This window comes from Grus americana, chromosome 6 (genome assembly GCF_028858705.1).
Source record: "Grus americana isolate bGruAme1 chromosome 6, bGruAme1.mat, whole genome shotgun sequence".
Lineage (NCBI taxonomy): Eukaryota > Metazoa > Chordata > Aves > Gruiformes > Gruidae > Grus > Grus americana.
Window position 1 is genome coordinate 13,131,203 of NC_072857.1, and position 18,931 is coordinate 13,150,133.

The 18,931-nt window shown below is 42.3% G+C and overlaps 2 protein-coding genes across 4 annotated transcripts in view; one reads left to right on the top strand and one right to left on the bottom strand.

The window, feature by feature from the left end:
* The window catches only part of SLC49A4 (solute carrier family 49 member 4), a 71,293-nt gene extending 66,552 nt beyond the window's left edge, over nucleotides 1-4,741 (bottom strand). For both annotated transcript variants that reach the window (XM_054829569.1, XM_054829570.1), the window contains exon 1: nucleotides 3,870-4,741. In XM_054829569.1, coding sequence (XP_054685544.1) covers nucleotides 3,870-4,345 — 476 coding nt within the window. In that variant the 5' untranslated portion in view covers nucleotides 4,346-4,741. The remainder of the gene's footprint in view (nucleotides 1-3,869) is intronic.
* Nucleotides 4,742-4,805: 64 nt separating this feature from the next.
* The window catches only part of HSPBAP1 (HSPB1 associated protein 1), a 36,707-nt gene continuing 22,581 nt past the window's right edge, over nucleotides 4,806-18,931 (top strand). The window contains exons 1-2 of one of the 2 annotated variants that reach the window (XM_054829568.1): nucleotides 4,806-4,936; nucleotides 15,709-15,894. In XM_054829568.1, coding sequence (XP_054685543.1) covers nucleotides 4,900-4,936; nucleotides 15,709-15,894 — 223 coding nt within the window. In that variant the 5' untranslated portion in view covers nucleotides 4,806-4,899. The other variant, XM_054829567.1, reaches the window with a different exon arrangement.

The window sequence follows — 18,931 nt, forward strand, 5'->3', positions numbered from 1 at the left end:
CAATGGCACACTGAAGTAATTTCCCATTTAATTTCAGTCTTATTGAATCTCTAAAGGTAATTATCATTTAAACAAGGGCTCTCTAATCCTATTGCTAAAGAAAACGCACCAGATAAAACACATATAGCTCCACGGCACACTCCATCTTTTGACCATTCTACAGCAGAAACCCAACCAACCAAGACAACTCCAGTAGTTCTACTTATGGAAAAGGGTTTTCCAACCTACTTCATAATAGCACATACTCAAAAATAATGCACAAAATAATTCCTGAGTTTCAACATGCGCCCATCCCAGAACAGGGCTAGGAAAGGTTATGGATGCCACCACTATCCCTGTTACAGCACCCAGCCAAGGAGCATGGAAAGCTCCCCCCAGGGTCCCAAGGAAAAGCACGCTGGCAGAAGTCTCCATTCAGCCAGAGGAAGCTGGGAGGCAGGAACAGGACCAGGGCTCGCTCCCCAAAGAACGATTCCCAGCTGCAATACATGAGCCTTGCTACGCATCTGAAAATGAATGTATTTTTGAGAATGACAAGAGCTCTGCAAAAAACCACAAACTAGCTTTCAACTTACACGCCTTACAGAAACACCAGCTAAATCCAGGCTTCCTCCAGTGCCTCAAAGACCCTTTAAAATACAGTTTTAACACCCTCCAAAAAACCTGCCTATTCCTACTGAGTCTGTTCAGACCTTCAAGTATGGTTTTTCACAAATACAGCCTTGTTAAGACCATTACTACTCTCCTGATGAAAATTCACCCTCAATTTCATTAAAAAATCAGGAAATCACTGTAGATCTACAGGAACGTGGGCTTAGCCGACTGGGACTGTTGGTCATGCTGCTTCTGACACCCACAACCATTCTGGGTCCTTGGGGGAGGCATACATTTGCCTGTAGTACCTTCCGTGGAAACTCCCCATGGAGTCCAAAGAGACACCATCTACACACCTTTCCCAGCCCAGATGTTCCTCCAACTGTGTTACCTATGTCACCTGCAAACAGGCCTCCATGCAAAAAACAAAAGAACAAAAAACCAAAAAACCAAACAAAACAAAACAGGAGACACACTTGGCTGGCCAGGAGGGAAAAGATCACAAAAGCCAAGAAACTCTTTGAGGTTAGAAAACAAAAAAAAGCATAATTTCTCCATCCTGGATCCCTTCTATTCAGAACTGAAGAACAGATAATTTGGAGCTTATTTAGCGTACCTTGTACTAAAAATAAGCACTGCTGTCCTCCTTTCTCAGAAGACCCCACATTTTCTGAGAAACTGTGATGGAACTGAATCGCACAGCCCAAGAAATGCTTCTTCCAAGTAGGATTATTAACATGCCTATGCTGAATACTTCATCTTTCAACTTCTAATTAGTTAAAAGGTAAAAAAAAAAAAAAAGGTGACCAAACCCTTATAAGTAGTAGTGAAATAAGAAACAGGCGCACAAATAATACAACAGAAGTTTGGTATGGAAACAGATTTATGTTTCAAATTATATGCTACAATGAACAACTGAAAACCAAAAAGATAAATACTTTTGGATTTTGTCTGAAGCATCATAACACAAAGTCAGACTTAGGTGACAGCAGGCAGCTACGTATCAATATCAGTTAGATATACCTCTGACTGTGAAGTATAGGACTATCTAACAGCAGAATCTCCTCTCAAATTCTGACATGCATCATCCACGGTGTCATACTTCTGATACATGCCAGGTTTTACACGTTGACACTTCACAAATACATTTTCTTCCTGACAGTTCCTTTACTAGCTAACTCCAGTGACAGATGATTGAAGCCAGGAGAGTAAATGGTGCCGTTTCTCTATATTTTTGGTACAGAGAGTAGATCTGGTGTAACACCAAGCATTTGTACCCCTAAGCAAGTGAAATACTGCCCTGGCAAGGTCACACCCAACAAACTTCTCAGTTTCAAAGTAGTAGAGTCACGCTCCTCCCAGAACACACATACTCCAAAGAGCAGATACCTCCTCGCAACGTGCCTCCGAAGGAAACATGCCCCACGGGAGAGCTGGGCAGCAGCAGCTCTCCCCTTTGCTCTGTGGCAAACCAAGTGGCAGGACTCAGCCATCACTTCCAAAGTGAACAACACCACGTTCTCTGTGGGAATCAGACTCAGAAAACAGCCTGAAACACAACAGGGCCCCCACAAAATCTGCTGCTGTGCAAAGAACATGCTCCAGAGCCCTTATGTACTCATGCATAAAGCCAATGAGTTGAGATGCTCTATTTAGGCTATCAACCGAAACACTCTCAACAAGGAAAGCCAGAAAGCAAGAGCAAAGGGGTAGTTCGTATCAATACCTCCAATGAACATGGAAATTAATTTAAAAAAGAAAACACCCAAGCAATCAGTTAAGGTAGTGAGGAACACACTTGTATACATATTGTCATTAGAACAAGCTATGTGTGAAACCAAGAAATCCAGCAACTACGTTACTAATCGCATTAAAGAAACAACAAAACACTAATGCTCCTTCTTCCATGAACTACTTTGAAACTTTTCCAGTATTTTTTTGCATAGCTCAGAATCAACTTTGTAGAAAAAGAAAATACAGACTCAGTTCTACAAGCACAGGTTCAAGTTTAGCTTTATTTCCCTTGTACCAAGAGCAGAGTCATTGTCTTCACGTACAAACCAAAATAACTTACTTTAATTTTAAGATAATTAACAACACTATTATACAGCAGTCTAGACAGGCATTGCCAACTTAAGTCTAAATTGCTTGAGAGGAGACAGCCACCATGGACTCATCTGGAGAGTGTATTTTCAGCCCAATAGGTTTTATTCCCCCAATGCCTCTTCAGTTTTAAGAAAAGCAATTCCAGTTCCAGGCCTTCTCAGCTACGACTTTTCCCCTGCCTGCCTTCACTTTCCTGTCTTCCCTTCCCACAAATGAGCTACTAATTCCTAAATAAATAGAACAAGTAGCACTTAACATCAGGAGCCATAAGGGTAGGTAGGTAGGCAGGCTCCTATCTCCTGTTTAGAGGCCTGTTTAAACAGGAATTAAAAGACTAAACGCTTCTGTGGATTTAGGCCCAAAAGCTCAAATCTGCAAACGCAGGTACTTGACTTTGCCGGAGCAGTCCCTGGGGTGACTGCAGACAAACTGCACAGGCCCTGGAAAAGTTCTCCAGAGACAAATGCCATTTTCACAAGTTTGCTACTGAGATGCAACGGCCTGAACATGGATTAGGAAACTGTCCCTCGTGCTCGTCTCCTGAAACCCCAGAGCGCAACTTGTGGTTTACATTCACCGTCTTTGCATCTCCCTAGCGCAACTAAAAGCAAACCACTGACTCTGTGTACAGTCCACTTTTAAAAATGAACTATTTCTTTCAAGATGCAGTGGCTGCCCTGACCATGGACTTCACTTGATCCAAACATCAACACGGGTGTTTGTTTGGTTTACAGCTGATTACCAGAAAACACGACCATCTCCAGGTCAAACATCCGCATGGCAATGCCAGAAGGAAGCGCAACTCCAGACGCACACCTCAGCCGAAATGTAAGATGCCATAATTCCTCTCAGCTTTAGAAACAGCTTAAGTACCTTCCTTGTGAACGGCCTTTGATGCGCCTTTGTTTGAGCTGTGTACTGAAAATAGCACTCATGATGCCTTTAAAGTATTAGTCATCCCCTTTTAAGGCCGAGGCCACCAGTCCCGAGCGCAACGGGCGTTCCCGGGCCGGCGGCGCCCTGTCCCCCGGCCTCACGACCACCACGCCGCCCCTCACCGCGGCGTCGGCGGGACACGGCCACGGCGTCCCCGCCTGGCCCGGGAGAAGCCGCAGGAGCGGGGCGGGGAGTCCCGACCCCCCGGCCCCGCCGCCCCTGGCCCCGCTCACCCTTCTTGTCCATGAGCCACATGAAGAAGAAACAGGGCGCGAAGCCGATGGGCCCCCAGAAGACGAGCAGGGCGATGTCCCAGCCGCTGAAGCCGAAGGCCAGGCGGGCCGAGTTCTGGATAGGGCCCCAGGTGTTCCACACCAGGCCCTGCGCGAAGCCCAGCAGCGAGAAGAGCAGCAGCACCAGCCACCGCCGCCCGTAGACGCGGCCCGCCAACGGCGCCAGCCGCCGCACCGGCACCGGCACTGCCGCCGGCACCACCGGGCCCCCCGCCGGCCCCGGCCGCCGCCGTTGCTGCTGCTGTGGCGGCGGCGGCAGGAGGGGCTGCCGCTCCTCTGCGCTGCTCCAGCCTAAGCCCATCTGTGGGGGCGCTGACGGGGGCCCGCCGGGGAGGAGGGGACGGAGCCGGGGGAAGGGACACCCACACTTCAACCCCCGAGCGCAGCGGCGCTGCCCCGGCCCGACACAGCCGCATGCGCGGTCGGGGAGGGCCGGCGGCCGCCTCCTTCCTCCGCCGACGAGGGGAGGAGGGAAGCGGCGCCAGGGAGGAGAGCCGGGCTCACCGCCCGCGGGGAGGGAGCCGCGCCGGCGGACAGTCGCAGCCCCGCGGCCTGTGGGGGCGTGCAGGGCGTGGAAACCCCCGGGTCTCTCGGGCCGTCACCCCGCGGGGAGAGGGGACTCGCTTTCCGGACAGGAGCGGGGCGGCCCGTGGGAGCCACTGCTAGGGGGCGAGGGGCCGCTCGGGTGTCAGTGGAGGGGACAAGGGGAACCCCTGCCTCGGGGCCGCTGTCAGCCCCAGCCGAAACGCTGCCACCACGGCCCCGCCCCACGCGGCAGGGCGCAGCGGGCCAGGCTCGCTCCCGGGCCAGGCTCGCTCCCGGGCCAGGCTCGCTCCCGGGCCAGGCTCGCTCCCGGGCCAGGCTCGCTCCCGGGCCAGGCTCGCTCCCGGGCCAGGCTCGCCCTTCTGTTAGCGAGGGCGGTGCTGAGGGGAGCCCGCTGGAGCCGCCCAGGAGGGAGAGCCGGAGGAGCATGGCCGGGGCGGACAGCCGCTCTCCTCCCGTGCCGGGTAGGTGCCCCTCGGCCTTCCGCGCCCGCCCAGCCGCGGAGGGCGCCGCCCCGACAGGGGCCTGCTGCGCTGCGGCCTAGCGTGGCTCGGCGGGCGGAGAGGCCCAGGCCCGGCAGTGCGGCTTGTCTCTAGGCCGCGGGCCGGCGGGAGGGAACCGGGGGCCGTGAGCGGGACCTCCGTGCCTCGCGTTCAGCTGCTCCTCCTCCGAAATGTCCCTCTCGGGCGTGGGCCTGGTACCGCTGCGGTCGCAGAGAGCAGAGCTGGGTTGGCCCTTCAGCGAGGGTGGGTACTTTCATGCAGGGAAATACTGCAGCAGAGCTTCTCCGGGGTATCCGTCCTTTTAAAGGGACAAGTTTGTGTTGAGGTGGATACAAATCAGCTATGGTCCGAAATGGGGGGAAAAAATAGTAGGCTTCAGTTACCGCCTGCACTTAAATCCATTTTAAGAGTTTGGATGAGTAATACCATCATGTGGGCTACACTAAGCTCATTAGAAACTCTTATCGTTTGAATAGATTGAAGTATATATTCATTCCATTAGGTTACGTGAGTATGTATCTGTATATCTACCATCTGCACTTGTCATAAAATTAATGGCTCGTATGCTGCATAATGCTTCATCTTCCCTGAAAAAGTTAGGTATTTCAGTTTGGCTTGCTTAGGCATTCTGTCACATAGTCTGGAAGTTGGCTTGATAAATGCCTGTGTGCTTAATTGGGGGGAGCTGAACAGTGGGATCCACACGGGCTGGTTTTAGACCCAGTGCCAACATTGTAAGTGTTGATGTGCCAGGCAGCGCACAACTGAATTTCACACGTGGTGCCCATCCCACTGTTTTGCAGCCCAAACCACACACTCCCATGAAATTCTTCCTAAAACATACGGACACTGCATTTTGTTTAGCCCACGCAGCTCTGTTTGCTAGACTGAGGTTCAAATTAGAAGTTGCACTGAAGGTACAAAAAGGAAGTTTATACCAACTGAAATAAGCAGAAGTATGGTCAAAAAGAAAATGAGGTTTTGTCTAGAAAAGTTCAGGAAATTCCCCAGGAAAAATAAAGTTCACGCACAATTAAATAACGAGGGGCATATTGACAGTAACAAACTAAGCTTGCTGTGTACAACCGTAGTGACAAAAATAAAATACAGTAAAAATAGTGGACGAGATTCATATTTGATTGTGATCGATGCATATTCCAGTAGTGCTTTGGGGATCCATGTTAGATTAATTCCCTGTTTTACTAGGTCTTTTTCATAAATTACCACCTCAGCATAGTTTAGCCTATGCCAAAATGCTCTTTTCAATTTACAATGGCTATGTTACTACTATAATATAATTGATTTGGTGGCATTGTGCCAAAGACAAAGTGCTGTCATTTGCAGAAGTAAACAAAGTAAAAAAATATTTCTCTCTTTGAACATTTTTCAATTAACTGTAGTAATTGTTGAGGTTTCTTGGTTGTTCTAGTGGCAGGAAACCCATCCAGAAATAAGGGAAGTGGGGCTTTGCAGTGTCCTTTAACTGCAAAACTTGCCTCTTCTTGCTACGTGCATAGTAAAATGAAAACTTGAATATAAACAGGATAACTCTTTAATAATTTAACCAAGCCACCTCATCTTATGATGCGTTTAAAGATATTTTGACTCTTGCGTGGGTCAGCATGAAAAATATCTGAGAAACAGCAGCAAAAGGAAGGAGCTGCCAAAATAGGCTCAGAAAATCTAGGGTTATTTACTGTTGACTTAATCATAATTTAAATAATTTATTTTAATTGCTTGATTTGAAATCGCTCCATCTTTTCATAGTTTCACAACCCATATGTGCATCTTTCAGTCATGGCCTGACCTTTTCTATTCCAGCTATTTAATTAACACAGTGTAATATTCTGTGTGAATTATTCTTGTTTGCAGGATATGGTACCATTTAAATTTGTTAATGTAAAGGAGCAGTGCATTGTTGATAAACTGTTGGAAACCAAATTAGCTTTATCTTGCAGCTAGCTGATTGCATTATTTCACTCATGGGTATAATACTTCTCTAAATATGCTAATTTCACTCTTTTCTCCGTGTGGTGACATTTTTACTGTTCTCATTACTGACATTTGTAATATTTGGGGTGGGGAAATCTTTTCTTGCTTTAACCTCATTATAATGTAGCTAAAGAGATTTGAATATTATCAGATGAAGTGCACATATATTCAGGCAAGTGGAAAGGTTATTTTGTCTCCTGGCCCAGAACTTTTGTGTCTATAGCAGGACTTGCGTGGACTTCACAGCGCCTAGATCCAAAATTACAATACAGAATCCCGTTCAGTTACTCATTGCCCAACCACAATAGTGTATCCAATAGTAGGTCCCTCCGTTTCAAACCTGAAAGTTCTCAAGGTCTCTGTATTCATGCCCATCTGCCTGTGTCTGGCCTAAAACCTTCTGGAATTCATCTTAGGAGGAGTTGGTGGCCCGGAGCTCTGATAGATTAGTGGTGATGGATAAAAATTACATTGCTGAAGCTGGTATTGCTGCCAAATGCTCATCCCATCCCTGAGGCAGGCCTGGCCGATTGGCTTATGAGTTGGCACCTAAACTGTGCTGATTTAAGCCTGGCTTATTAAGATAAACTGAAGGCTTTGACAGGTTAGTTACAACCTTGAGGCATCTGGAGAGTCTAATTCAGCTTAAACACACCTATCATGTAATGGCTGAGCTGAGCAGTCCAGGAAAGTATCCCCCCCATGGTGCAACCCCCAGTTCCTAGCGCATTAGGAAGTGCCATTTGCTCTCTCCAGTCATCAAGTTTTTGACAGATTTGCTCTCCATGTGACTTTCTTCAGTGAGACTTGATGAACTTCAGCATTTTCTTGTTTCTTACGCCTCTCTTCCAACAACTCCTACCATCATGTATAGCTGTCATACCATAGGTATGCTGTGTGCTCCCCAAATGAGTGTTATGAAGACCTGATTGGGTAGGTGTTTGGGATCAGATGCATATTGAAGACACAATGCTCACAAAATGGTGTTTGTCTGTTTGGAAATGTGACTTTCTATCATGTAATTCTGTATAGAAAGAAGAGGCTAAATTGATTATTTCTGTGCCTGTGCTTTTCTTAATAGAGGGACATATATGATTTAAATTATTTTATGCTTTGTGATCACAGACACAATGAGATTCTCAGGAGTAGATATGATAGCATGAGGTTTTGATTTCTATCTGTTTCAACAAGAGCGATGCTAAGGCAGTTTGGACGTCTTGGTATAAAAGTGCAACTTTAACCTTTTGCAATTTTATTGTTTTGCTAATGTTCAGGGGGTTATCTTAAATTTCTAAGTACCATGTGCTTTTGAAGGCTGGATATAGAAGACATTATTGCTTCTAATATTGAATTAGTCAATGGTTGCCATTAATGTTTAAAAGGAATCTGAAAATATTGAAACTCTTCTACTGAAAGGACTTTTCCAAATATACTAATAGGTTGACAAACACTGAGTTTTGGTAAGTTTTGCATATTGCAAGAAGCTTCCAAAATTCAAAGCAGCAGCACTGTCATGGTTTCTTCTAAAATTAAAGGTCACATTCAGTCTCCAGAAAAGCTGGTGCAGCTGATGAGAACAAGAGTTCATGCACATCTGAGTGGAGATTTGGGCCCACAGAGTCCTTGATCTTTTCTGATATTTAGGTCTTGGTGTTTACAGATAAAGAAACTTTGCAGGCAGTTGTTATTTGAAAAAGAAAAGAGAAAGAAAATCTCTGGAGGGAAGATAGTAAAGATACGTTGACACCGCTAGCAGCAGCTTGTCGTATTATGAAGTTGTGAAAGATAAGCTTCTATGTAACAAGGCTGTGCTTTTTCAGTAAAAACTTAGTTTCTTTTGTGTTTAATATTTATATTAAAAAACAGAACTAACATTAATGAAATGTTAAGGTTGAAAATTAGAAGAGCTTGGTAGTTCACATTTTGGCGAGGTGTATTGGGTCGAATGTATCCTTAGCTCTGCAGTATGTCAAAGCAAGATTTTACATTCTTTATATGAACCCCAAGAATCAAAACATACATTGTTAACAGATTTTCACAAACAAATTTCATGTTGTTGCATGATAACCTTTATAAAGAGAAACAGCAACTTGAAACAAATGTTAAGGTCACTTCTGCTTGTTTTACCAATGCTGAAAGAAATGGAATGATGTAAACAGATGGAATAATAGCCATGCTTTTTGTTTAATATTCCTATAATAATGGCAATCCCTGAATCTCATACCCTGATTGTGCACGTTGGTTATTGTGCACTTCAGAAACTGTTCTTGAGGTTCACATGGTGGGTCTCTCTGGTTTCTTTCAATTCAGTAATTTATGTAATTCAAAAATACTTCTTTTATTCTTTTAAATTATAATTTCATTCTGACAATTATACCTGTAATTGACTCAGTCATTTATCTTAATTTGTATCTTATGTAGTGTAATGGTGAACAAAGTCAAGTATACTTCCATCATAACCCCTTTGCAGATCAAATTCAAAAGGCTCAGTTGTATTATTGACTGTTTATTACAGTGGCTTATGGGAAAAACCCCATATTTTTAGAATACTATTGACTATTTACTAGAATAGCTTATGGGAAAATGATGTATTTTAGATTTAGATTCTTTCGTTGCTGTCATTTTGAAGTTCTTGTTAAGTTTTTGCAGGATAGGATAACAATAAAGTCATAAATGGTTAGTTTCTGACAGTGAATTTTGTACAGTGCATTCATCAATTTAAGAGTAGTACATTCATATTTACTACTAACAAGGAATAGAAACATAAATAGAAATAAACGTCACTTATAACATGAAAAAATTCTTTTTTTCTTAAAAAATAGAGATGTTAGTTCCCTGATGTGCCAGTTCCCTTACCTTCAACCATAATGTTATATTAGTATTAAGTTTTGTATTAAATTTCCCATCTATTAGGAAACATTGTGAGAAATGTGTATTGGTGCTGGTGGGGTATTAAGATGAAATGGTTTTGCTACTAAATTTCCTCAGCAGCAGGTGGGTGTAATTTACACCCCAAACAGACAGAAAGGTGAAATTGTAGCAGCCTATCCTAAGGAAGAACAGTTTCTCCTTTGGAGAAACTCTTCTATATCCTGATGGAAGATATTGGTCAAAGGCCATAGTCCTTTCCTTCAGAAGAAAATGAAATTTATCCAACAAGTGCTGCAGTTTCATTGTGTTTGACTTTGCTTTCAGTAATTTTGCCAATAAGAAGTATACAAAGTTCATTGGAAATACATTTAGTATGACTGTACATTTAGTATGACTTCTGTCAGTTGTACATATCCCAATTTTCCTAGGTTTGGGGGAATGGGAGGGGAAGGGGGTATTTCAAATGGCGGAAGATGCAGGCAGGAGCTGTAAGGACAAGGAGGGAAAGGAAAGCATTTCTTCTACTGGTGGAGACCAGAGGAGCTGAGGTCATTCAACCAACGTGACTGCTTTTAACAGGGCACTACAGGATGGGAGGAGAAGAGACAGCAGGCAGAAGCTGGCCAGGGGCTCAGGAAGAGCTTTCTAGGAAGAGCCCTAGGGGATTTAGGGAGGAATTTCATAAATGTATGCTTGAGATATGCTGTCATTTAGAGCAGGGGTGGGAATTCCCTCCCAGTACTGTATTCTGGGCTCAACCTCTTACTCCACTCCTACGAAGTCTGGCAGCTATTTCCTTTTCTTTATTGAAAGGACAGTTTGAGGTTTGAGGGCATAGCCCACACTCTTATCTTATTTCATGTCTTGAGTCACTCAGACTTACTGTAAGAAAAACTGTAAGATGCTCAGCCCTGCCACAGGAGGACTGGAAAGTGAGTGCAAATACGAATTCCTGGTTTTGGCTTCTTTTCTTTTGATGCTCTTCTTCCGCAGTAGCAGATGCAGAGGGCAAGGAAGGGTGTGTTGACTTCAGGCTACCACAGTAAACTTCAGGTGCCAGTCTTACCAGTGCAGACCGGTCTATCCTGAGAGGCTCCATGCAACTGCTAACTAGCCTTCGGTAGCCAAAATACCTATGCAAATCTAGGGTAGATGCCCCCCTGGCTATGCTGCATCTGCAGTATTGGCATTCCCGGGGTCAAAAATAATAGTAAGAGCAGTAGCTGGTCAAGAAGTAATACCTAGATGTTCATGCAGTATATCCTGAAAACTGCTCATGTGTATGTAGATGCATTCTGTTTGCCCAGAGTAGGCTGATAATAGTGCATAACATTGTAATCACATGCAGATTATTTAAAGTTGTTTTTTAATTTACAGAGTTAATGTACTGTGAAATCATTCCATCTGACCTCCAAACCAAGTCACTTCTCTTTGGTTTGGGCAGTTTCCCCATCCTCCCCAATACCTTCTCTTTTCCCACTCCTCCTGGTTGTTGGATAGTTAAGATTTTGGGGGTTAGTTGATTTTTCTGAGTGACCTGGCTGCTCTGTATTAATGTATTCAAAATGCCAATTTTTTCTTTTAACTTTCTATATTTTTTTAAAAAGAAATAAGTATTATGAAGCATTACAGATTTGCAAGAAAAACAATTTGATGATGCTTATACCAAATATGTTACCAGGATTTCCTTGTAACTCCCTCTTTTAGAAAATAATTTTAATACCTCTCAATTAAATCTCATATTTAAGCAGCAGAGTGTTTTGGCAGAAGCCAACTGCCATGCACTAATGAACTCTTCTAATTTGCTAAATTATTTTAAATGAATGACAGTACATTTAGCTTCTGAACAACTTTGATCAAGTCCACTTTTTGTCAGACTGCCTGCTGTGCTAAACTCTTTATTCCCAAACCCCACTCAGTTACTCAGAAAAATTGTTAATCAGAAACATTAAATTATTTTCTCTCTCAGAAGCACAAAGTCTACTGGAAAGTACTTAGCCAATTCATCATTTTTTCTTTTACCTGCGCTCAGCGCTGAGTCTGGATGAGCCTTCATATTTGACAACACTTCATGTAAAGACAACTGGAGAGCTTTGTTTTTTTAATTGGAAGATCTCTATTTCGCAATGTGTTACCTTTCTAAAGAACACCTACGTTTTTCGCCAATTATATAAGCTGTCACAGTTACAAAACTTGAGCTAAAACTTGGTTTGGTTTTTCAGTTCCTGGCTGGATTCTATGCATGCCTTGTGTGAAGTCAAAACATGAGGCAAATTATTCCTACTTCCTTTTGTACTGTGAAACCACATCATTTGTTGAACCTGATAGAAAGAACTAATTTAAAGTATTCCTTTTCTCTTGTGGATCAGAGTACAACTGAGAAAATGAAGACTCCAACAGAGCTTTTCTTTTCAAAGGGAATATGCATTTCTGTTCTCTCCTGCTACCTGATGTCCCCTAGGAATTTGATAACTAATGCCCAAGATGTGCCATGGACAGTTTGTTTCTTTGCAACACATTTTATTTATACACCTTTTACTTCTACACATTTGTGTCCAAACCATATACTGTTCTATATGCTGTACAACCTTGGGTTTTGCCTAGGAATGAATTACCATCAATTTCAGGTTAGGAAATACTGAGAAGCAAGAGCCCAGCTTATGACATCTTTGTGAAGCTATGATAACAACTAAGGAAAAGATGATTATTTTAAATTACAAATTTTTCTGCTAATCTGTCTTCCAAGACATATCTTCAGATATCTCTTTTAATTACTTCTTACCAGTCCTACAGCATATAGTTCCATCAGAAATCTCTGGGTTTTGTTCATGACAGAAAAATCTGTCATGAGCAGAGTTCTCCAAATTATCCTAATATCTGATACAGTATATGATATTTACCTTTTATTATGTGTGTTTTCTCTAGCAGGCATTTAGATATGCATGACAAATATTATGGGGAAAGAATTATGTTTAGCTGACTGCTGTTCTCACCAAGGAATACATAAAACTGAATCAAGACACATAAAGATTCTTTGCACAAAATTGGCAAGAATCCTCATTTGTCTTTGCAGAAAAAAATAATGTTCATTTGTCTAATGCTTTGAATTTGCTAAAATGTTTCAAACTTCACTGCTGATTATATCATGGGTGTTGTATGTGATTATATCAGGAAAAGGTACATACTCATTTAACAATGACTTTAATACTCTTTGAAGATAGGAATGATTAGCATCTCACTAAGACTGTCCTCTTTCATTGTTTCTAAATTTTGTAGGGAAATAGGTTTACAACTGAATAAAGCGTGGTGACATGACAAAAACCTCCAGCTAACGTTCAGTAGAGGAGAGGCTATTTAGTCTAATTGTGTTTTCTTGTTTGGCGTTGATAGAAACTCTCCCAGTAGCTCGAGCTCTGCACTTCCCGCTGTACATTCACTGTGGTTAAAACCACACCTTTCAAAAGCACAATACGCATGTGGAAATCACATTAGAAAGCCACACAGAATCAACAGTTGGCTTCAGTGAGCCTTCCTGTCTCTCCCAGTAAAACTTCTGCTTTCATAGCACATCCCAACTGTTGACTGAAGTGACAGGATAAACCTGAAGCTTTTGCAATAAAACTCAGCTTTACAAAATCCCCCCAAAAAGTGCCATCAATTTCTTGCATTTCTTTGGATTTACATCCTCTAAAATAATTAAATGTATTGCCCTTAAAACCAATTGAGTAGTCAAAAAGATTGCCATGTGGTGATAAACTGAGCCTAAGCAGGAATAATTCAATTTTTTGAGTTGGAAAATCTGAAAGGTACGTAAGGCCAGCCAGTTCCCGCATCATGAAAGCCGCTCTGTACAATATTATAATTGCACCGGTTAAAGGCAGAATTTTTATAAACCCCCTGGGATCGTTCAGATCTGGACTGAGTCTTGCCTTACTCTTTGAACAGCATCACTGTGAAAAAACATGCTGAGCTTTAACCTCTTACCATGCCTACAGCCAGCTCCTGGTAGCTGCACCAGCACGTGCCGTTGTGTCTGCAGATGGTCTTTCTGCCCTCTCTGGACTTGCTCTCTCTAGGTACACTAACCTATTGCTCAGAAACCCCCAGAACCTCCATCCGGGGGTAGGGAAGACCATATGGTAAGACATACGGTCCCCGTGAGGCCTCCTTATGTCCTGGTTGTGCAAGTTGCTGGAGCGCGAGACTGAAGGCCAAGTGTCGTAGACATCTCTGTGTCACAGCAACACCATTCTGTCAAGTGTTGCTCTGCGTATGAGAGCAAACGTCGAAAACAAACCAAAGCCCAAACTCCCTCCTGTCATCTGCCTTAAGAAGGAGAAGCCATTTAAAAATGTTATGTTCCATTAAGGTAGAAGATCAGAGGTCTTTAGAGTTAAAGCTTCAAGGTGGAGTTTTCATGAGTGAAAGGAGAGAGAGAGATTCAGTTTCCCTGGAAGCCTGTGGGGTAAGGGACCCCTCGACTGTAGGAAACCCCAGCCCTGATACCTCCCACTGAATTTGTGTGGAAACAGCGGCTTAATTTAGAAAACTAAAAAGTACAGCTATGCTGGAGTATAAACCCTGTGGAAAGGGGGGGACTCGCAAAAGTTACCAAAGACATATGGCATACAGCATGCACAGGGCTCCTTCTATTCCTGCCATTCGCACTCAGCATTCATATATTTATTTTAAACTGTTACGTTTGAAACAGTCCTGAAGAACTTTCCTCAGTGACCTTGTTCCCAGTGGGTTGTCTTCTGTGTTTCCCCCAGCAGGCACCGCAGGGCTGCCCAGTGTGGGACTGGCTGGTTCTCCACTACCTGTCCCACCACCCACACACAGGGAGGAGCAAGAGGCAAAATTAGCACTCAGCAGTAAAGGGAATTTTCTTGTCTTTTATTTAACCCATCGTGCATGCCAGACCATAATTTGACCCCTAAATAGAGTGATTGAATTGGTTTGTTTGTTTTAAATGAGTTGCCAGGAGTTGTGGGGAACCATACGTATTGATTCGGTATGTTAAATCTGAGGCATTATAGGGATACAAATTCTGGATGAGTTAACTTCAATAGAGGTTAAAATAATGAATGGATTTTTTTTATGATCCAAAGTTGTAGTCCGCTGCTTCAGCTTTATGGAGATGTTATTTTTTTAAAAAAAAAAATCACATTTTCCTTCTCAATATGTCCCTCAAGAAAAGTTGTTCTGAAAATGCTGAGTTTATTCAAGGTTGCCAGCATTTCGGCTTGACGGTTTCAGTGGGGCATATAAATCTCTAAATAGCAAAGGAGTAAATGGAAATCTTGGGTTAGTTTAGTTCTTGCTTTGGCATAATTTCCTTTTTCTAAAATTCTGTAGATGAAAAGAAATTTTAAAACACTTTAAAAATACCTGGTGTTTTGGTTATGCTGCTCATTTTAGTTTAAATCAAATGCATAGGAATCTGGTTGCTATCTGACAATGCGCTACGCTTCTTGGAAAGAATCCCATGCAGAATGACTCTTACTCATAAAATTTATATTCTCTAAACTCTGGACATTATTTGTACGATTTATTTTTTATTGTTAGCCTACTTCTAGACAGTTTGGCTTCAGAGCTTTATTGCATAAGCTACAAGTGAAAATTCTAAGCACATGCCTTTTTTTTTTTTTTACATTTTGTGTGCTAGTACACTGCTTTAAACTTTAATTTAGTGTAAGAATGTTCATTCAGTGTTTGCAGTAGAAATTTGACTTTAAAAATGTAATAAAACAATCAACCATAAACAAAGGAGGTGTAGTTCTTAATGTTTCCTATGTTGTGGGAGATGGTAGATGACACTTCATGTATCATAAATCATCTCTCTACAGCTGTTTTTTTTCTTTACATAGGTGAAGATGTCAAACCATTTACTCCTGAGAAAACCAAGGAAATTGTGATGTCTCTACAGCAACCTGCAGTCTTCTGTAACATGGTTGGCGACTGGCCAGCCCTGCACTGGAATGCAAAATACCTTTCTGCGGTGTTGGATGGAAAGACAATCCAGTTTAGGCTAGGTCTGAAGACAGTGGATTTAGGTGAGACATGACTGTTACATGTCACAACTCTCTTCTTTTATGTTCTGCAGTCCTTTGCCTCTGCATTATCACTTTTCTCTCTGTAATGTATTCTTTTCACCACAGGCTTTGTTTTTAGGACATGGGATTTGGCCAACAGTGGAACTCTCCTTTCTTCTGTGTTTGTTCTTAGTAGGAAGTCTGGTGGGTAACACTAACAGATGAGAATCAAGTGTCTCAGTTTTCTTCCCTTGCTTTGTAGTGTGTGTGTTTGGTCCTGGTCTTATACATGATTCAGTTGTTAACGTGAGCTGAGCTTCCATATCCGCAAACCTGAGTACATTACAGAATTAGCCAGTTAACCAAGTTTTCTTTTATCTGTAAAATGGTGATAATTCTCACCTTCCCCCAGATGGTTTATAAGACTCTGGTGGTTTTCAGTACTTTAAGGTCCTGTGATGAAAGATGCTATAAAAGTATAAAGCATTAAGAAAATTACTTGACACCAGTACAATAACTTCACTTCTAACCGTCCAGATTCACTCAGACATCTAGGAACATGCTGTGGGAGAAAGGCAATTTTTGCACTTGATTTTAAATACTACAACTTAATTTTAATCTATAACCATGCAATACTAGTCATAGTCTATCCGTGGTCAGACAGAGTTTCATATGAGGGAGGGAAGATACAGGAAACATGCTCCAAGGTGGCAATCTGCTAGCCACTTTAGAGCTTCTGCATTGCTTTATTCATGCCCTGTACATCCTTTGCCCTTTCAACCACACAGTGAAATACTTTCTCCCTTTTGCCTAAAGTATCTTGTCTCCCTTCAGCCTTTTTTTTTTCCCTAGGCCGGACAAACTCAGTTCTTAAAAAACGTTCAATATAAATCATGGTTTTTTAGACCCCGCCTAGCTATTCTTTCTGTACCCTTCGCAGATTCACAGATTGGTAGGGGTTGGACGGGACCTCTAGAGATCATCTAATCCTGCTAGAGCAGGATCACCTGGAGCATGTTGCACTCTTTTAACCTTCTTCAGTTGGACTACCTCTTTCTTGGAATGTAGGGTCTGTACAAAGACTCCAGATGAGGGTCTGCTAGTTCCTATGGAAGTGGTAGGATTACATCACATTATCTTACTTAACACTGTGTGAAATTTGCTTTCTTCACAGCATCATGACCATATTATTTCATGTTCATTTTTTGCAAGAGAAGCGATGAAACAGAAGTGTTAGAGGGAAAACGCTTGGCATTTTAGGATTTCAAAGCATTTTACCAGCATGGATTAATGATTCCTGGGAAAACAGATGTGATTTATTCACTTTCTACAGATAGAATAACTGAGGTGTAGAATTAATATGTTGGTACACACCTTCACAGCAATATCTCTATAGTTCAATGAGGTATCAGCCAGTTCTTGCATTACATGTAAAAGGCATCCCATTGCCAATAGGGAAGACGTTGTGAATATATAACATTTTCCTTGATACCTTGTTAATATATCTCAGTTGTAATATGCAAGGCTTACCAGGTAAAAAGATAGTTTTGGTCCTAGTTTTCATTAATTAGTAGGCACTTTTTGAGAGCAAATGGGTATGCCAACTGGGAAAGCTTCTGATGGGATTAATAGAGTGTTATGTAGCTAAGTGATGGATTGATGCTACCAACTAAGTAGATAAGTCATCGTTTAACAATAACTTGTAGTCACTAGGGATATAGAGTGGATTTAAATTGGAATTAGTATCTTGAAGTTGCATCTATCTGTATTTTGCTTTTTCCTAAAGGCATCAATCCCTAGGCAGCAATCAGTTTGTCTCCAGGAACCACCATTATACGCTAATGTGAGCTAGAAATGTCTTCAAGAAGATGGCTAGAGCCTTCAGGGGTTATATTGTAACTGAATGAGACCTGTGATGCTATAAAAAATTTGCATTGTAAGGATATATTAGTGAAGCCATTAGCCAAGCCATCTCAGATTCTGAAATAATGTAATACATTTCATGTGCGACTGTCATTTGGAAGATGGTTGATCTCACTCTTGCATGCTTAACATTGTTTTCCAACGAGGGCCTCTCTCTCTTATCATTGTTCACACTAACTTTCCCAGATGAAATGGAAGCAGTGATGTGGTTAGAAAAAGCAACAGGAGAATACAAATAAAATTGTATTGATCTCTCTGAATATTCCTCCCATGTTTACAATAGATTAATTGCCTTAATACTAGATGGGACCAGTCCTGCTACTGAGTCGGAAACATGTACAAAAAAGAAGTTGTTCTCCTGCTTTTAGGTATATTTTGGTGTCACTCTGAAATGGCTGCTTCAGAGTTTCTGAGATTATTTAAGCCGTGAGGTTCATCTGGAAGATCCAAAATGATTTGAGACCTCTTACTATGACGACTTCTCATCTTTCTTTAGTGCAACATCTGCAGCCTGGGTGGGGATTCCCAAACTGAAGATTCCTTAATATAAAAAAATGAGAACTGCAAATGAGGCAACTTGGAGGGAGTCACTTGGATTTTATATTTGCTTTTCTTGCTAGTTTGGAACTTCCTGAGGTATATGGATGTGGAAGGCACATTTGAAACATGGAAAACATGGGAACTAGCAGCAGTATTTGTGTGAATTATTTGTACCTACCTACCTGTGTGTTTGATAGTATTCTGTCTGATTACACAAGTTAAACAGTATGTGTCCATAAGAGGGGAAAAAACATAATCAGAGGATTAAAGCATTGGCAGAGATGAGATACCTCCAGAGAGTATACCAGCATTCATTACAAGAAGAATGAAGGTGCTATTAATCAGGAAATCCCTTCCCATCTAGTTCCAGCCACGCTAAAAGATTTATTTTTCTGAGGTGGGATAAAGGGTGGGCAGCAGCTACAGAAGTTGAGTTTCTGGCAGAGAAAATGCAGCAATATAGTCCATCTATCTGATGGCTACCTGGAGCACACCAGCAATTACAAAGGAAGAAGAAGGCTTACACAAAACTGGCTTCTGTATGCAGACGTTTCATATTTTGACCATTTTCTCTGGTTGCGTAGTAAAATGAATA